The sequence below is a fragment of the Vulpes vulpes genome, chromosome 13 (genome assembly GCF_048418805.1).
Source record: "Vulpes vulpes isolate BD-2025 chromosome 13, VulVul3, whole genome shotgun sequence".
In the NCBI taxonomy this organism is placed as follows: Eukaryota; Metazoa; Chordata; class Mammalia; order Carnivora; family Canidae; genus Vulpes; species Vulpes vulpes.
In genome coordinates this window covers 129,050,209-129,067,185 of record NC_132792.1, presented here as the reverse complement: position 1 = coordinate 129,067,185, position 16,977 = coordinate 129,050,209, and the positions used below count along the sequence as shown (strand labels likewise).

Below are 16,977 nucleotides of genomic sequence, written 5' to 3'. Positions count from 1 at the left end.
ATCTGCCTTCGGTTCAGGTTGTGATCCTGGGGTCCTGAGATCAAGTCCACATCTGGCTCCCTGTGAGGAGTCTGCTTCTTCCTCTGCCTGTGTCTCTGCCTCTCTATCATGAATAAATAAATAGTCTTTTTTTTTTTAAAGACTTTATATAAAGCAACATTAATCAAGATAGTGTGTTACTGAAATAGACAACATATCAGTAGATTAGAACAGATTCACCTAAATATAGTTAACTGATTTTTGACAAAAAAGCAAGGGTAACAAAATATAAAAAGATGGTCTTTTCAACAAATGGTGCTGGAACAATCAAACACCCATGTGCAAAAAAAACCAAAAAAGGAATCTGTCACAGACCTTAACCCTTCACAAAATTTAACTCAAGCTGATCATAAACTTAAATGTAAAACACAAAACTATGAAACTTCTAGAAGATAACGAAGAAAATCTAGATGACTTTGAATATGGAAATGACCTTTTAGATATAACCCTATAAGTAAAATTCATGAAATAAATCAGTAAGCTGGACATCATTAAAAATTCTGTTCTGCAAAACACAATATAGCAATAATCGTGCCTCAGATAAACCTCATTGGCTACGATACTGCCACTGCGCAAAGCTTGCAAAACACAATATAAAGGGACACCTGGGTGGCTCAGTGGTTGAGTGTTTGGTTCACGTTGTGATCCTGGGGTTCTGGGATTGAGTCCCGAATCAGGCTCCCCTGCAGGAAGCCTGCTTCTCCCTCTGCCTATGTCTCCGCCTCTGTGTTTCTCATGAATAAAAAATCTTTAAAAAAAAAAAACACAATATAAAGAAAATGAAAAGCCAAAGACAGAAAAATATTTGTAAAAGACACATGTGATATGTAACTGTTATCCAATTGTATAAAGAACTCTTAAAAATTTAAAAAATGAACGACCCAATTAAAAAATGGACAAAAGAACTTAAAAGACACCATACCCATTTTTAAATTAGGTTGACTTTTTACTGTTGCATCGTAAGAGTTATTTATATATTCTGGATTCTAGACCCTTATCAGATAAATGATTTCCAAATACTTTCTCCCATTTCTGTGGGTTGTCTTTTGACTTTGATAGTATCTTTTAATGCACATAGACAACTTTTACTGGACTTTTGATGAAGTCCAATTTCTCTCTTTTGTTGTTGTTGCTTGTATCTTTGCTGTCCTATTAAGAAATCAATGCCTCATCTAAGGTCATGATTTACCCTTGCACTTTCTTCTAAAAGAGTTGTATAGTTTTAGTTCTTATATTTAAGTTTTTTGACCATTCTGAGCTAATTTTTATATATGGTAGGGTCCAAATTCATTCTTTTGAATGTGAATATCCAATTGTTCCAGCACCATTTGTTGAAAGACTCTTATTCTTTTCCCTGTTGAATGGTTTTGGCACAAACAACAAATCAATTGACCATAGTTTATTTCTAGAGTCTCAATTCTATTCCATTGACCCATGTATCTTAGCACTTTTAATAATACATTAATCACTTATTTCACCTATGAAACAAAGTTCCTTGCAGGTGGGGGAAATATCTGTATTCACCTTAGTGTTTTTAACACAGCACTTAGCAAATCCTCAAAACATGTTTACTGAAAAAATAGTTTACTTTTGAGGCTCCCTGCATGGAGCCTGCTTCTCCCTCTGCCTCTCTGTCTCTCATGAATAAATAAAATCTTTAAAAAAAAATAGAAAAAAATAGAAAGCTTCTGTGCAGCAAAGGAAACAATCAACAAAACTAGAAGGCAACCTACAGAATAGGAGAAAATATCGAGATTATTCAAACACTTACTGAACATTTTGTACAGAAATTTGGGCACCTCAAAGTTGGCAACTGAGGAAAAAATAGGTCATGAACTCAAACAGCAACAATTAAAGCTCTAAGTGTTGTCAGTTAACACAAAGAAAATGCTCCTGAAAATAGAGCAAAAATCTCTTTCAACCAGGACATCTAGGAGTGTCCCCCACACTAATAAAGTCTTCTTGAAGGGTAGGTTAATACCTCAAATTTCCTGTAATGAATTTTGAAAAAAAAAAAAAAAAAGGAGACAGGAGTTTGAATTTCACTAATATGGTTTGGGAGTTTTGATTAGCTTTCGAGAGTAAGAACAGCTATTCTTCTTAAGTAAATTCCTGGGACCTATTCTTTTGGTTTATCTGACACATATACCTCAAAAGTACAACACGACCTATATAATTTTAAAAATGTAAGTTGATTAACACAGGATTAAATTTAGATGGCAGAACAGGATTTAGACACACAGGGATCCCTGGGTGGTGCAGCGGTTTGGCGCCTGCCTTTGGCCCAGGGCACGATCCTGGAGACCCGGGATCGAATCCCACACTGGGCTCCCGGTGCATGGAGCCTGCTTCTCCCTCTGCCTGTGTCTCTGCCTCTCTCTCTCTCTCTCTCTCTCTGTGACTATCATAAATAAATAAAAATTAAAAAAAAAAAAAAAAGGATTTAGACACACACCCAAAGCCATGGATGTAAATTATAATTTTAGGCCTTCCCTTCAACTTTACTTCCTCAGCCAGCCAAATTATTGTCATGCTGATTTTTTTTCCCCACAGAGGGAGGGAGGGAGGGAAGGAGGAAGAGTCAAAGGGAGAGGCAGAGAAAGAGAATCTTAAGCAAGCTCCACACTCCATGCATGAGCCCAGTGTAAGGCTTGATTTCACAATCCTAAGATTTTTGGCTTATGTCAAAGAGTCAAACACTTAGCTGACCAAGCCACCCCTCTGTCATACTGATTTTGAAGAAACATATGCTTTCAAAGCTTGGATATAAATTTTTTTAAAAATCTGCTAGTAAAAAATGCAATATATAAACTTACATTATGTGAGTTATTTCTTGTTCAAAGATCTGATACCAAAAACAGATGAAAAGAAAAGAAGAAGACAGTGTCATATATGAGAAACAGTCTTGGAATCAGTTAACATTTCCTCCATAATATGACCTAAATCTCTGAGCTGTGTGTGTGTGTGTGTGTGTGAGAGAGAGACAGAGAGAGACAGAGACAGAGAGAAATGAAAGTAATCTTTGCGTGGTTATAAGGATTTTACAAGATGATATATATGTTCATAAAGTAGGTACTGAATAAGGTTCCAACATTTCATAATGGTAAGACAGATTAACTGTTTAAAAAGCCTTTCAAAACAGATATTCAATACCTTTATTGTAGAGGAAAAGATTATCAAAATATTCCCAAAAGCACAACTCTGAAATGCCAGTTTTGTTCTTAAAGGACTTAAAAACTTTAATGGTGTTCACACCATACAGTCAGGAAGTAGAACAACCCCACAAAAAAGCAAAAAGAAAAGCAAAAATGCCAAGATCTTCTCCAACCACAATTATTTTTACTATGAAACAGAATTTCCTTACAAATTAAGTAGTTTTTACAGTGGTGACATTTATCATTGATGTGATCTGTTTAATATGACTGTAGTCAAAAGGGAAGTTGGGCTTGTTATTTTTCCAGAAATTGAAAAAAGTACCATCATTAAGATAAGGAAGAGAAAGATTTGTATCCATCTTTTTGGGACATGTAAGGTGAGAGTGCAGTCTCACAGTTGGAGAATTTGTGGCTATTGCTGGAGGAACTGGAGATGCTCTCTAGTAAGCGGGTAATCCCTCTTCCCCGAACACTGCTGTTTTGGCCAGAAATTTTCACCCCAGATGGATAGTCACCTAAGGATATTGGAAATACAAGAAGAGAATATGTAGCAATTTCATGGCTTTATTATAGAGATCCCTCATTTGACTCTTATCCTACTGTAAGCCTTTCATGAACAGGACAGAGATTTTTTTTTTTTTTTTTTTTTTTTTAGGACAGAGATTCTTAAAAGCTAAAAGGCTGAACAAGAATATTTTTGTTTTTAGCTCCAGAAACCTTAATTGAAGTTCTTCAGGCACTACTTGAAATTTCACATTCCTAAGCTTTTAAATTTTCCTATCTGCCCCAAAACATCACAAAACTATAAAACTATAGCTGCTACAAGAATATCAGACTTTAGTTTTTAAATGCCCTGAACAAAAGTCTGGAGGATAAGTTAAATTACATTAAAGTGATACAAAAATGTACATATTTAAATTGTTTAAGGTGCTAATAACGCCAAATAAAACTCCTAATTCAACAAGATCCTTGTAGCTTCAAACTCATTTAGAGCATCTTTAAGTACCATACCCTGGATCTGATTAAGCTTTAAGGTCCTATACTGTCTAAAGTACATTCTTAGGAAACAGAAGATACTTACCAGTGGGTGGGTTTGATCTTTGTTCCTGATTAGAAGAACTGAAATGAGAAAATCCTGAACTCTCAACCCTTAGCTTCTATAAGTAACAAAAATACAAGGGAAAAATAAGTTTTATTTTTTAATTATCGGATCTACTTCAACTTCAGATTATTTTTTATAAAATACTAACACCCATTTTTCCAACATATAATCAACTTTTGAAGAGTACTGCTGTAAAGTGAAGCAGAAGGTACTGTTTGGAGGGGAATTACAGGGTTAAGACAGGATTATTTTTAAAGATGAATAATAACATGTATCCTGATAAGAATGATTCAGTACTGAGAGAAATGGTAAAAATGCAGGAAAGAGAAGTAAATTGTTGGAGTCATATCTTTGAGGAGGTAAGAGAATAAGATCTCAGACATAAATTAGTTTGGATTGGTCTTAGCAGGAACACAGACAATTCATGCATTAAAAAGCAGAATGCAGTGGTAGGAATATGTAGGAAATCTCTTCTGACTGTTTCTATTTTCTCAGAGAAGTAGGAGGCAAGGGTATCAGCTCAAATAAGGATGAGGGAAGAGCTGACTGAGTCTGAAGTGAAAGAAGGTGAGAAATAACACTAGGACACTGGGAGAAATGGACAACTGACAGTGTTCCACTAAGGGCTCACCTGAAGTTGGTAGTGCTGTTTAATAAAACTAGTCAGTATGGCAGTTTCTTTTCAGCCTCATTTAGCTTCATGAGTATGGGAACAGAGTAAGTGAAGAGCTAGGTTTAATCAGGGTATTTGTCAACCAAGTTTGATAAAAAACTTGATATTGCAAAAGTGAGTGGAAATAATAGAACAAGGAATCTAAGCTTCCTGGGAAGGAAAGAGATGATGGGTGGTGGAAAGAGAGGGGTACAGAAGGAGACACAAGGCTGTTGCACTGCATATATATGTCAGGGGTACCACTAGGGTCTAGGGCAGGATAGTGGGAATGAGTACCTGCTGTACACCAGGAAACAGGACCACTGGAGAATGGAAAGTCAAGGAACTAAGAAGTCAGGCAGTTGGAAGGATTACATGGGCAAACTGAAACCAAGAATTCAGACAGGAATATTGTTTGTTCTCCTGGCTCAGTGTTGCTCTAGGAATGAGGACAACCAACTCAGGGACGTATTGATTCCAAGATGCAGTTATTAGGCACTACAGTCTTTATGGCATAAGATTTAAAGCCTAAAGATTTTAGGGGCACCTGAGTGGCTCAGAAGTTGAGCGTCTGCCTTCAGCTCAGGGCGTGACCTTGGAGTCCTGGGATCGAGTCCCGTATCAGGCTCCTCGCATGGAGCCTGCTTCTCCGGTCTCTGCCTCTGTGTCTCTCATGAATAAAAATAAATAAAATCTTAAAAAAAAGAATCAAAGGGGGGCATAATGAGATTAATTCTGGGGTCTTAATACAATGATGATAGGGCTAATGAGGCAGGGTTTTTCAACCTAGGCATTACTGACATCTTAGACTGGATAACACTTGGTTGTGAGAGGCTGTCGTATGCATTGCAGGATGTGTGGGAGGATCTCTGGCCTCTACCCATTCGGTACCAGGAGTACCCTGTCCATAGCTGACAACCAAAAATGTCTCCCAACATTGCCAAATGTCTCCCAGAGGACACAAAATAGGCCCTAGCTGATAACAACTGAGTTAAAACGAGAAAGAAGAGTCTTGCTCAGAATATATGGACAGTCTGGGACATTTATTCTTTAAATTGTCATACATTAAGATGGACTTTTTGGTGTGTATATTCTACAAGTTTTAACACATGACAAGATTTGTGAAATCATTACTGCAATCAGGATATAGAGCCATTCTATCACCTCAAAAACTTTCTTCATGCTATCCCTTTACAGTTATACCCTCCCTCCAACTCCAAACCCCTGGAAACCACAGATAGGTTATCATTATTGTTTTGTCTTTTCAAGAATGCCACATAATATTTTGAGAATGCTTCTTTTTGCTAAGTATAATTAATACCTTTGAGAATGATCCTAATTACTGACTGTTATCAATAGTTTATCCTATTTTGGGGGTTCTCTTTTCACTGTTTTCTGAACTACTTTTAACTAATATTTATTACCTACTATGCTCCAAGGTAGAGTTCTTGGCCGTTTCATATTCAGTCGCATTTAATCCACAACTACTAGCCCTTATTACTATTCTTGTTTTATAGATAAGGAATCAGCACAGAAAGTTCAAATAACTTGCATAAAGTCACACAGCCCGTATGGAGTAGGTCTGAAATCCAATTCAGGAATTCTAACTCCAGAGTCTATACTCTTAGCTGCTATGCTGTTAGTAGCATATAGAGGTCTACTAGTAAATAAATTTCAAGGAGGAAATCTCAAGAAATTAATTCCCTTAATTTATTTAGAGAGATTAAATAGCTCTTAATCAAATCCTGAATCAGGTCTTATCCATTTCAAAGTAAATATTTTAAATATTTACATTATTTACATTCAGATATTTAATATTTGGAATGAATTTTGGATATGATTTGTTAAAGACTAACTGCTCATGTTGATTTTCTTAAATCTTCATTAAATATAGTGGAAAAATATACCAGGAAGGAGAAAGATTTACGCAACTGGGTCCAAATGGATTAAGGGGTCTTTGACATACCAGGGGTGCCTGGGTGGCTGAGTCAGTTGAGTAACCAATCGACTCTTGATTTCAGCTCAGGTCAAGATCTCAGAGTCCTGAGAAGGCCCCCATATCTAGATCTGTGCTCAGCAGGGTGTCTGCTCCCTCTCCTTCTGCCCCTCCCCCACGTGCTCTCTTTCTCTCTTAAATAAATCTTGGGGGGAGGGAGGTGTCTGACATTCCATGAAAGACTTTTTAAAAAAATGTTTTTGAAGAAAGAAAGAACCAAACTCCTGATCTTTAGCTGTTGCTGACCAGAGCCACAGCGAGTACCACATACAGAGTGATCAGTACCTCCTAAAAGTCAGTTCCTTACCTGGTAACGCCCTGCATCCAATACAACCATTTTGGGTGTCACACTATTGCTGGCCTCATAATCTTGAAGTGGTACATGAGTATCTGTGAGCTGGATTCCAAAGAGAGTGGCCAGAGAGTTACTGATGCAGTACCTTCAAAAGGAGGTAAGAAAAGCTGGATATCAGAATCTGATCTAATTCATTCTAAAATGATTCATATTTTAAAAATTTATAATATAAAGAAAAAGCATGTAAGATATACTGTTCTAAATTGGGGAAAAAAGAAATTTAGAGATTTGGAGAAGAAATGGGTTCAGGGAGCAATACATCTTATAAACTGATCATTACTGGTAAGCAATACTCTGATTACCAGATAAAATTTCAGGTTCATTTTAAGGGAATAGGATTGAGAGTAAAGATTACCAGAATTCTCAAATGTTTAAGTCAGGCAGAGGGCAGCAACAGAAATTATATTACAACTTTAAAAATACTTATTTATCCTGAGAACCAACTAACCAGCCATGTAAAGGGACCACCAGAGCACTGAAAAATCTAAGGCTCCAGGTGGTTTCACTACAAAATAAGAAGAAAAGTGTCTATATTTTTTGAGCATCTTAACATCTAATGTTAATGGTATTAGCGAATTTCATCTCCTACAAGGAGAACTTTCAGTAAGTGCTTCTGAAGGTTCACCCAAATGGCTCAAGTGATAACTATACCAACAAGTGAGACATGGACAGAATAATAAAAGTAACATGAAGCTTTTTTTGTTTGTTTCTTTTAAAGATTTATTTATTCATGAGAGAGAGAGAGGCAGAGACACAGGCAGAGGGAGAAGCCCATTGCGGGACTTGATCCCAGGACTGCAGGATCATGACCTGAGCTGAAGGCAGACGCTCAACTGCTAAGCCACCCAGGCGTCCCAACATGAAGTTTTTTTTTGTTTGTTTGTTTTTTTAAGAAAAAAAGAAAAAAAAACCAACCATTTGTTTTAGAAAAGAATTATGGAAATAGGTGAACAGTGTTTAACCCCAATTTGCAAAAGCAACAGCGAGCAAAATGGCAAAGAATTCAATGCAGAATACAGCATTATGAAGAAACTCTTTTCTCCGACTTACGCAATTTTCTTGCAAACAGCTAGAGCACAGAAGAGAATATCATTTTCTTCATGCCACTTGCACCTGTACAAAGAAAGGACTTTAATATCCTTAATGGCAGTAGCACTGCTTAAAGGTTTTTATATGCCAGATTTCTAAAATCATTTAAGAAAAACTGACACTATTACTCAAAGATTAAGGTTTCTTAGTTAACAAAAACCAGATTCGTTCAGAAAGACTTGTTTAAATGTTATCTCTTCTGATGCAAATTCATGATGCTATGCAAACCACACATAACTCTACCAGGTAAATTCTACCTTGAAATAAAATGAGTGTTACAGGGACACATTAGTGACTGTGATTAACATGCACTTGTTCAACATTTGTTTACTAAGTGCATACTATTTACCAAGTATTGATCTTGGCTCCAGACAAACAGTATTGAATGAAACATGTTTAAAAAGAGAGATAGAGAGAAAGAAGAAAACACAGAAAGTCTTAATAATTACAAATGGAAATGATGAACATACTTTTACAATGGCAGCCACCATAAACCTGTATCTTTCCACCCACTGAGCAATGTCTACTGAAACTCAGAACAGTACTAACTGCATAATTCAAAGCTTGCCTGAACCCTAGCAAGAATCATTTAAAAGTTACAAACATGCTAAACACTAAATGTAAAAACTTAGTTATTTACACTTAATGAAAGTTACTTAACTGAATAGAAGACTATCTAAATATGAGATTAAGAATTTCTCCCATTGCTTTTCTAAAAAGTCACTCAGTAAATAGGATTCATAAAACTCTTAACTCTAAAATGAAGGCTCAAGTTGAAACTAAGCCTATGTTCTTACATATGCACACAGAATCAAGTAATTTTTAAATTCCCAGTTAGTTTTGCTCCTTTTCTGGAACTTAAAACCAAGTTTACTGCCTCATATACACATTTCCATTATAAATCATATTTGAAATAAAAGCAATTGAAAAACCAACAATGTATTCTAGGATTAAAAACAAACCCAAGAACAAGCCTATGGAAATCTGACCCCAGGGGAAAAATGCCTCCAACCTAGTTACATTGTTTAAAATTACGGTGTTTTCATCTCTTTTTACTTAAGTTTTCCTTTAAATTCCAGTTAGTTAACATACAGTGTAAATATTAGTTTTGGGTGTACAATTCAGTAATTAAACACTTACATACATCATCCTGTACTCATCAGAAGTGCACTCCCCAATCCCCATCACCTATTTAAGCCCCCACCCCCACCCCATAACCATCATAGTTGAGAGTCTGTTTTTTGGTTGGCCTCCCTTCCCAACCCCTCCCCATAATCTTTTGTTTCTTAAATTCCACATATGATGAAATCATATGGTACTGGTCTTTCTCTGACTTATTTCTTCTTGATTCTCTTCCTCAAAATCACTCTACCAATCCCCCTAAAAATATGAGTGTATTTTCTAGTAAAGGAAGATTCACTCTAAGTATCTATCAAAATTCAGAACTGCTTTGTATACTTTGTTAAGCTATTAACATTCACTTTGCAATAACAAATCTAGCCCTAGCTTTAACACCTCTTAGATGGGTTTCTTTGATGAAATTCTAAAGTTATGAGGTCACAATCTAACACTCTCATTCACTCAAAGGACATGTAGCATAAAGGCCTTGAGACTCCTCTTTTCCTATCTCCAAAGGTGGCAATAATCTCCCTTCCTCGTATTTCAGGACGATTCCTCCTCCTTTTCAAGGATAGCCCAGCCTCTACCTTGCTAAGGAAGCAGGATCACCTGGCAGCTACAGAGGCTCTACACTCTAGTCAAACCGAATCACTAGTCTCTCTTCAACAGTTCATGTGCTTTCTGTCCTTTGAGTCACTGTTCAGGTCGTTTTCTTCTCTTGGAAGGTCTTCCTTTCAACCCAAATCTCTGCTCAGAGAAATTCTATGCATCATTCCAGCAGAACCAAATAAAAAATTTACCTCATAAGGTAATGCATACATTTTTAGCCCTTACACTGATGTAATTTCTCCCTGATGTATCATCATCTTCTGAAACACCAGTTATCAGAAATTATCACACACAACTCCAGCATCTTTACATGCTTTATTGCTTTTGTCAGCCAGGAGACACTGAGGCCAAAGAAAATCATGTTGCCCTTTCCCATATTTCCCACTGAATCCAGTTTCAGGCCTTATGTACAAGAGCCGCCCAAGGATTTGTTAAATCAAAAACTCAACAAATTGGGCTAAGAAAAAACTATTCTAAAGTGACATCAATATACAAAATTTCACCCCTTAAAAACTACTATTGCTGAGGCTTCTAGCTTAAAATAAACAAATCTATCTCCTCTTGATCCCAATACTATGAAAACAAAAGTCAAAGAATAAAAACAGTAGCAGTCCACAATAAAGGGAAAACAGAAGGAGACCTCCATGGAAGGGAGTTTAACAAATGTGTGGGATACAGAAAGTAAATGCAGGAGTGGGAACTGAGGAGGAAGTAGTAACTAGACAAAGGAGGTCACAGCCTTCACTTCTCACAGAAACAGCTGCACAGAAGGAGATATGCCTCCCAGAAGTCAAGAGAGACTCTGAATCCATGCAGATATCCCTGGCCAGAAAGCAGAGTAAGACAGGAAGCTGAACTTCTTCTGTACAAAGAATAGTCGAGTTCCCTGACCTTGTACAAAGAAGTAAACTGCTCTTGGAGAACCTCTGGCATTTAGGATTCTGTCTCAGTGTAACCTCTAGCTCCCTCATCTGCTTCCCTATAGTAAAGTCCAACTAGTTGATAATACCCACTGAATACAGAGCACTTACTCAGCTATACAGCCTGATTTCTAAATATGGACATAACCAAGGACAATCAGACATTCAAAGAAAGCATGCAACATGAAAAGATCAAGACAGGACACAACTCACAACCCCAAAGAATGAGATAATCCAGAAAACCAAAGTAAACATCTCCACTCCGTCAACAAGTATCCCAATGAGATCTGTGAAATTATTGTATCTATGATCCTAGTTTTCTTCCTCTTATCTGCAACCCAAACCAACAATGATGGCGGCTATGGCAATATGTGTAACATGATAGTAACTGCAGGCTGAGAGCTACTGAGGGCTCCAAAAGTAGCCTCTGCCCAGTTTTAAAATGTCAGAACTTGTCAGGGCTCTGTGCTGGGTCCTCTTCTCTTTATGCCCTCTCTCTGAGTGACCTCGTCCATATGCTGTAAGATCCATTACAGAAGACTAGTCTCTCTTCATTGTATTTTCAGGGCCCAGAACAGTGCCTGGCACATAATGAATGAGTACTGGCATTACCCAAACCTCTCCAGAGTGTTAGGCCAGAACCACCAGCCTCCTTGTTATTTCTAGATCTTACCTCACCAGGGCCTCAAAACATTCTAAACTTGCTCTTCTCTCTCTTCCCCATCTACCCTGAAGTATATACTACAAACCTAAGTATGGTCTTTATTTCTTTTCATTCTCTCTTCCTGTATCCAGTCCATCAGCAAGTTCCACTGGTTTTTACCAAGATGAAATCTACTTAATCCTCTCCATTTCTACTGTCACCTCCCTGCAAGCCATTTCTTGCCTGGACCAGAGAAATAGTCTAATAGTTTTAGACTATACTTCCTTTTTTGCCTCCTCTCAATATATCCATTAAAAGCTCAGGCCATCTTTTAGAAACCTAATCATTCTGTGAATTCCCTGCTTGATAAAATTCCTTCCTGAACCCCCCTAAATACAGAGAACTGATGGTTGCTAAGGGGGGGGGGATTCTTTTCTGTAGTGAAGAAGGTGTATGGTGTTTATAATCCTTATATCTATCTTCAACCTCACCTTGTGTGTTCTCCCCTTTGCTCACTATCTTCCAGTCACACTGACAACAATTTCCAGTAAACACCAAGCTTTCACCTCCAGGCTTTTGCACCTCTCTTCCCAGAATGCTTTTCTTTACATTTTTCACATGCTTGCATTACTTTCTTGCTTCAGATCTCAGTTTTAAGGTTACATCCTCAAAAAAAGTCTTGACTATTCTAGAAAGTAGTCTTTCTATACACTCTTCTAAAAGAGGAACAATATCCTGTTGATTTCCTTAGCGCTGATCACAAAATTACCATTTTATTATTTACTGTATTGTTTCACTTTCCCACTAAAATGTTAACTTTATGAAGGCAGAACCCACATTAATCTTGTTCACCACTCTACCTTCAGCGCAGCACAGTGCCTGGGACAGAGAAGATCCTCAATAAATACTGGTTGATTAAATAAAAGCTGCCTTGTCTCATCCATAGGTCATACACAGTAAATTAAAGATAATTATGACAAGAAGTAACCAGGAGAATGGGAGATTTATAAAAGTTATAAATATTCTAGCCTTCAAAATATAGCCTGCTTAATAAGATTCCGATACTTAGTCTAACTGAACTCAATTTCACCAATATCTACCCATTTCACTTACCCATTTCTCCAAAAGCTAGAGACATTTATCAAAAATTTCTTAAAAACTTTAATGTAAAAAAAAACAAAAAAACAAAAAACTTTAATGTAAAAACAAAAGTTTAAGATAGTGTTTGAAATGAGCCCCATCTGCTTATATTAACTGATCCCAACAAGAGCTTCTGTTGGCTACTACAACCCAATCTCCCTCCTAAATACTACATATTGGAATCTTACATTAAGCAGCTCAGAAAAAGGTAGATCCATCCTGTTCAAAGCAGCTTGTTACAAAGTGCTTACAGTACTGTGTAATAGTCTCATCGTTAACAAAACCCATGGAACAAGCCTGAGTGTCTTAAAACAAATCTACCCTTGCTACAGCCTGTACTTATTCAACTGAGCTCAACCCTGTATTTCTTCAATTTTAAAACATGTCTTCTTTTTCCACATTTTAACTGAAGTTGGAATGCATCTTACAATTGAAGGTATTTTACAATTGCTATTGGTCAATCTAGAATTAGTTGCGTTGCCTGAACATGTACAAATTTGCTTGTTCTTGATGATAAGCAATTGCAACTCATTTTAGTCAATAAACCATTTGAAGATTATTTGAGAAAGTATTGGTTTGTGTCTGAATACTTTCTGCTGACATCATCTGATAAGATCAAGAAAGAACCAGCATCAAACTCACAGAAAAGGTAGGTGTCAGTGGCAAAGAAGAATTTTAATACACCAGCATAAAAATACATTAAAAAAACCCATTATGTATGTTTCATTTTAATTCATTTCATACACCAGCATAAAAATACATAAAAAACCCATTATGTATGTTTAATTTTAATTCATAATACCCACTGAATACAGAGCACTTACTCAGCTATACAGCCTGATTTCTAAATATGGACATAACCAAGGACATTTCTTTGTAGAATACTTGCTCAGCCTATTTTTTTTCTTCTAGTAACCATATACACTTTATCCTTCCTCTAAAATTACTTTTCATTTTTTAATTGAAGTATAATTGACACACAAGTGCTACATTAGTTTCAGGTGTACAACATAGTACTTCCACAAGACTGTACATTACACTATGCTGACAAGGGTAGCTACCACCTGTCACCATACAACACTATTAAAATACCACTGACTATATTCCCTATACTATACTTTTCATCCCCAAAACATATTCATTCCATAACTGGAAGCCTATACCTCCTACTCCCCCCCCCCCCTTTATTCATTTTTGCCCATTTCCCCACCCTCCCCTCTGGCAACCATCAGTTTAGTTTGTTGTATGTATTTATGAACCTATTTTTGCTTTTGTTTTGTTTTTTAGATTTCACATATAAGTAAAATCCTGTATTTGTCTTTCTCTTCGTTCATCATAACACCCTCTAGATCCATCCATGCTTTGCAAATGGTAAGATCTTATTCTTTTTTATGGCTGAATATTATTCTATTGTGTGTGTGTGTGTGTGTGTGTGTGTGTGACTCTACACACACACATACAACATCCTTTTTATACATTCATCTATTGATGGACAGTTGGGCTGCTTTCATATCTTGGCTATTGCAAATAAGGCAATAACGCAATATATACATGGGTGCATATATATTTTCCAATTAGTTTTAATTTTCTATGGGTAAATACCCAGAAATGGAATTACTGGATCATATGGTATTTCTATTTTTAATTTTTTGAAGAACTTCCATACTGTTTTCCACAGTGGTTGCACCAATTTACACTCCCACCAAAAATGCACAAGGAAAAAAAACCTGTTAATTTCCAACAGAGTAATTTCTCAAGTTCACACCTGACCCTTTATATGGCTTTATAGGGAGAGTAGAGTCCACAAAACACTGGGGGAGAGAAAGAAGGGAAACAGAGATCCTAAGATTAAATTAAGTCACAATCATTTCACAATGATAAGATCTATAAATATTCAGAATCTTGATAGATCAGGGTACTGACTACAGCAAAGGAACTTAAAAGTGCCTGTGAGGTTTCAGGAGGCAGTCTGGAAGGGAGGGAAGGAAAGAGTTATTTAGAAACTGTGTGGAATGGGATCCCTGGGTGGTACAGCGGTTTGGCGCCTGCCTTTGGCCCAGGGTGTGATCCTGGAGACCTGGGATTGAATCCCACGTCGGGCTCCCCGTGCATGGAGCCTGCTTGTGTCTCTGCCTCTTTCTCTCTTGTGACTATCATAAGTAAATAAAAAAATTAAAAAAAAAAAACTGTGTGGAGGGAAAAAAAAGGCAAAAGGGGAGAAATTGTTTTCTTTTGTCCTGAAAATTCCTAAAGAAAAACAGGAATCCCCACAACCACACCCCTGCTACCCTGAAAGCATTCAAAGAAATTAGTTTGGTACACTGACAGAAGAGGGAGCACTTGAACTATGAATCTCCAAACCACCAGCCATGTCCAAGAAATACAAAGGAACAAAATACCTTGATCTACAGAAAGCTACAAGAAAACTGAAAATGAGACTGAAAACACTCTTGCTGATAACCCTCTCTTTACCTTCCTTCCCTCCCCAGTCAAAAAATCATGAGAGGAAAACTATAACATAACACTCTGTGTTGAATTAAATATCTTCAAACAAGAATTTTAAGATATGATAACATGTCCTGAATGAGAAATTTCAAAACTAAGAACACAAGTAAGAGCTAACAAAACTCTGGAAATAAAATTACATCAGAAAAGAACTAAATTACAAACATATGCTGGACTCCCTTCAGAAAAGAAATTAAATAGAACAGAACCAATAAACTACAACTGAATAAAAATCTCCAGGAATAAGACCTGATTCTGCATACTGAATGGGCTCACCAAACAACTGAGAAATTTGGAAACATAAAATGTAAAATCTCTGGAAGTAGTACAGATTACCAAAACAGATCCTATTAAAGTCAGAAAGCCTAATCAAACCGATTTTCATAGAACAGGGAAAGTTATCAAAGAACTGCTCCACAAAAATTTGCCAGTCCCAGATATGCACAACTTGTAGGAGAAACTTTTAAAGGTCTTGAAAGACCCAAAAGTAGATTTGAGAAATGGAAAGACAAATCTCTTGTCTTTGGATAGAATTCAACATTATAAACATTTCAGTTCTCCCCAAGTTAATTTATAAATATAATGCAATCCAAGGAGTTTCATGGAGCTAGACAGAAGTGAAGTGATACTTCTGAATATACTTTTTTGTTTAAACACATTAAAAAGGTAAGAGAATCAGTAAGGATGGGGAAAAACAAATGGAATAAAACAAGCAAATGGACGCAATTATATTTCAAAGGAATATTTTAACCATGCTGAAAAAGGGGTTAAACCAACCCAGATAACTTTTGAGCAAAGTATTTCGGCTATATGCCTTCAGACTAAAAAACAACTGAAAGCAAATTCTGAACTATTAATTTTTTACAGTAATATCACTCAATTTTTAAACAACTGACTTTTAGTTCATGTATCCTAAGACTGAATTCTAGGACTGAACAAACAAGTAAGAATATTGAACACCAGGTTTTTTACTCAGAGAGGGAAAATACAAAAATAGAAAAGTGGAAAACTAGAAAACAGTATGTGTTGAACTGGAATTATAGGTATTCAGTATGAACTCATGGTGAGATAGACATAAAAATGTATGTAGAGGCTGTATATATCTGTAGCTCTCTCCACTACAGGGGATAATCAGTGATGCTTTAGAAGGAATGAGCATACCTGTACCCACATTCTATCTCCTAAACGCTGTCTTCCATTTAAAGGAACCAGGGATCCTTGGAGAAATGGGTAATCCAAAGCTGAAGCAGGGAAAGCACAAAGATAAGCCTGCAACACTAAGTCAGAAAGCAAAGCACTCAAAGAATTATGAAGAAATGTCAAAAGGACAAACCACTGCTTTGAAGGGCTTCCCATTGGCCTTAAATCAAACTGAGCATAAAAACTAAGTTGATAGTAACAGATTGCAGCCCTTTTGATAAAATAGGAATCCATGATTCTACACTCCTAAATTATTTTTTAAAAATAAAAGCTCTTAGGGCATCTGGGTAGCTCAGTCAGTTGAGCAGCTGACTCTTGGTTTCAGCTTGGGTTATCTTCCCAAGCAACCCATGTCAGGTTGCTGCTAAGACGGAAGTCTGCTTGAGGATTCTCTCTCCCTCTCCTTTCCCCGTGACAAATAAGTAAATAAATCTTAAAAAATATATAAAAGCA

At 36.7% G+C, this 16,977-nt stretch overlaps 1 protein-coding gene and 1 pseudogene across 2 annotated transcripts in view; both read right to left on the bottom strand.

The window, feature by feature from the left end:
• Window positions 1–554: 554 nt before the first annotated feature.
• On the bottom strand, window positions 555–619 carry LOC112923585 (U4 spliceosomal RNA; annotated as a pseudogene).
• A 2,633-nt stretch (window positions 620–3,252) lies between these two features.
• Window positions 3,253–16,977, bottom strand: part of MAEL (maelstrom spermatogenic transposon silencer) — a 29,665-nt gene continuing 15,940 nt past the window's right edge. Inside the window, exons 9-12 of one of the 2 annotated variants that reach the window (XM_072732912.1) lie at window positions 8,350–8,412; window positions 7,252–7,384; window positions 4,276–4,351; window positions 3,253–3,709 (exon numbers count right to left, since the gene is read on the bottom strand). In XM_072732912.1, the coding sequence (XP_072589013.1) occupies window positions 3,522–3,709; window positions 4,276–4,351; window positions 7,252–7,384; window positions 8,350–8,412 (460 nt within the window). In that variant the 3' untranslated portion in view covers window positions 3,253–3,521. The remainder of the gene's footprint in view (window positions 3,710–4,275; window positions 4,352–7,251; window positions 7,385–8,349; window positions 8,413–16,977) is intronic. The other variant, XM_072732910.1, reaches the window with a different exon arrangement.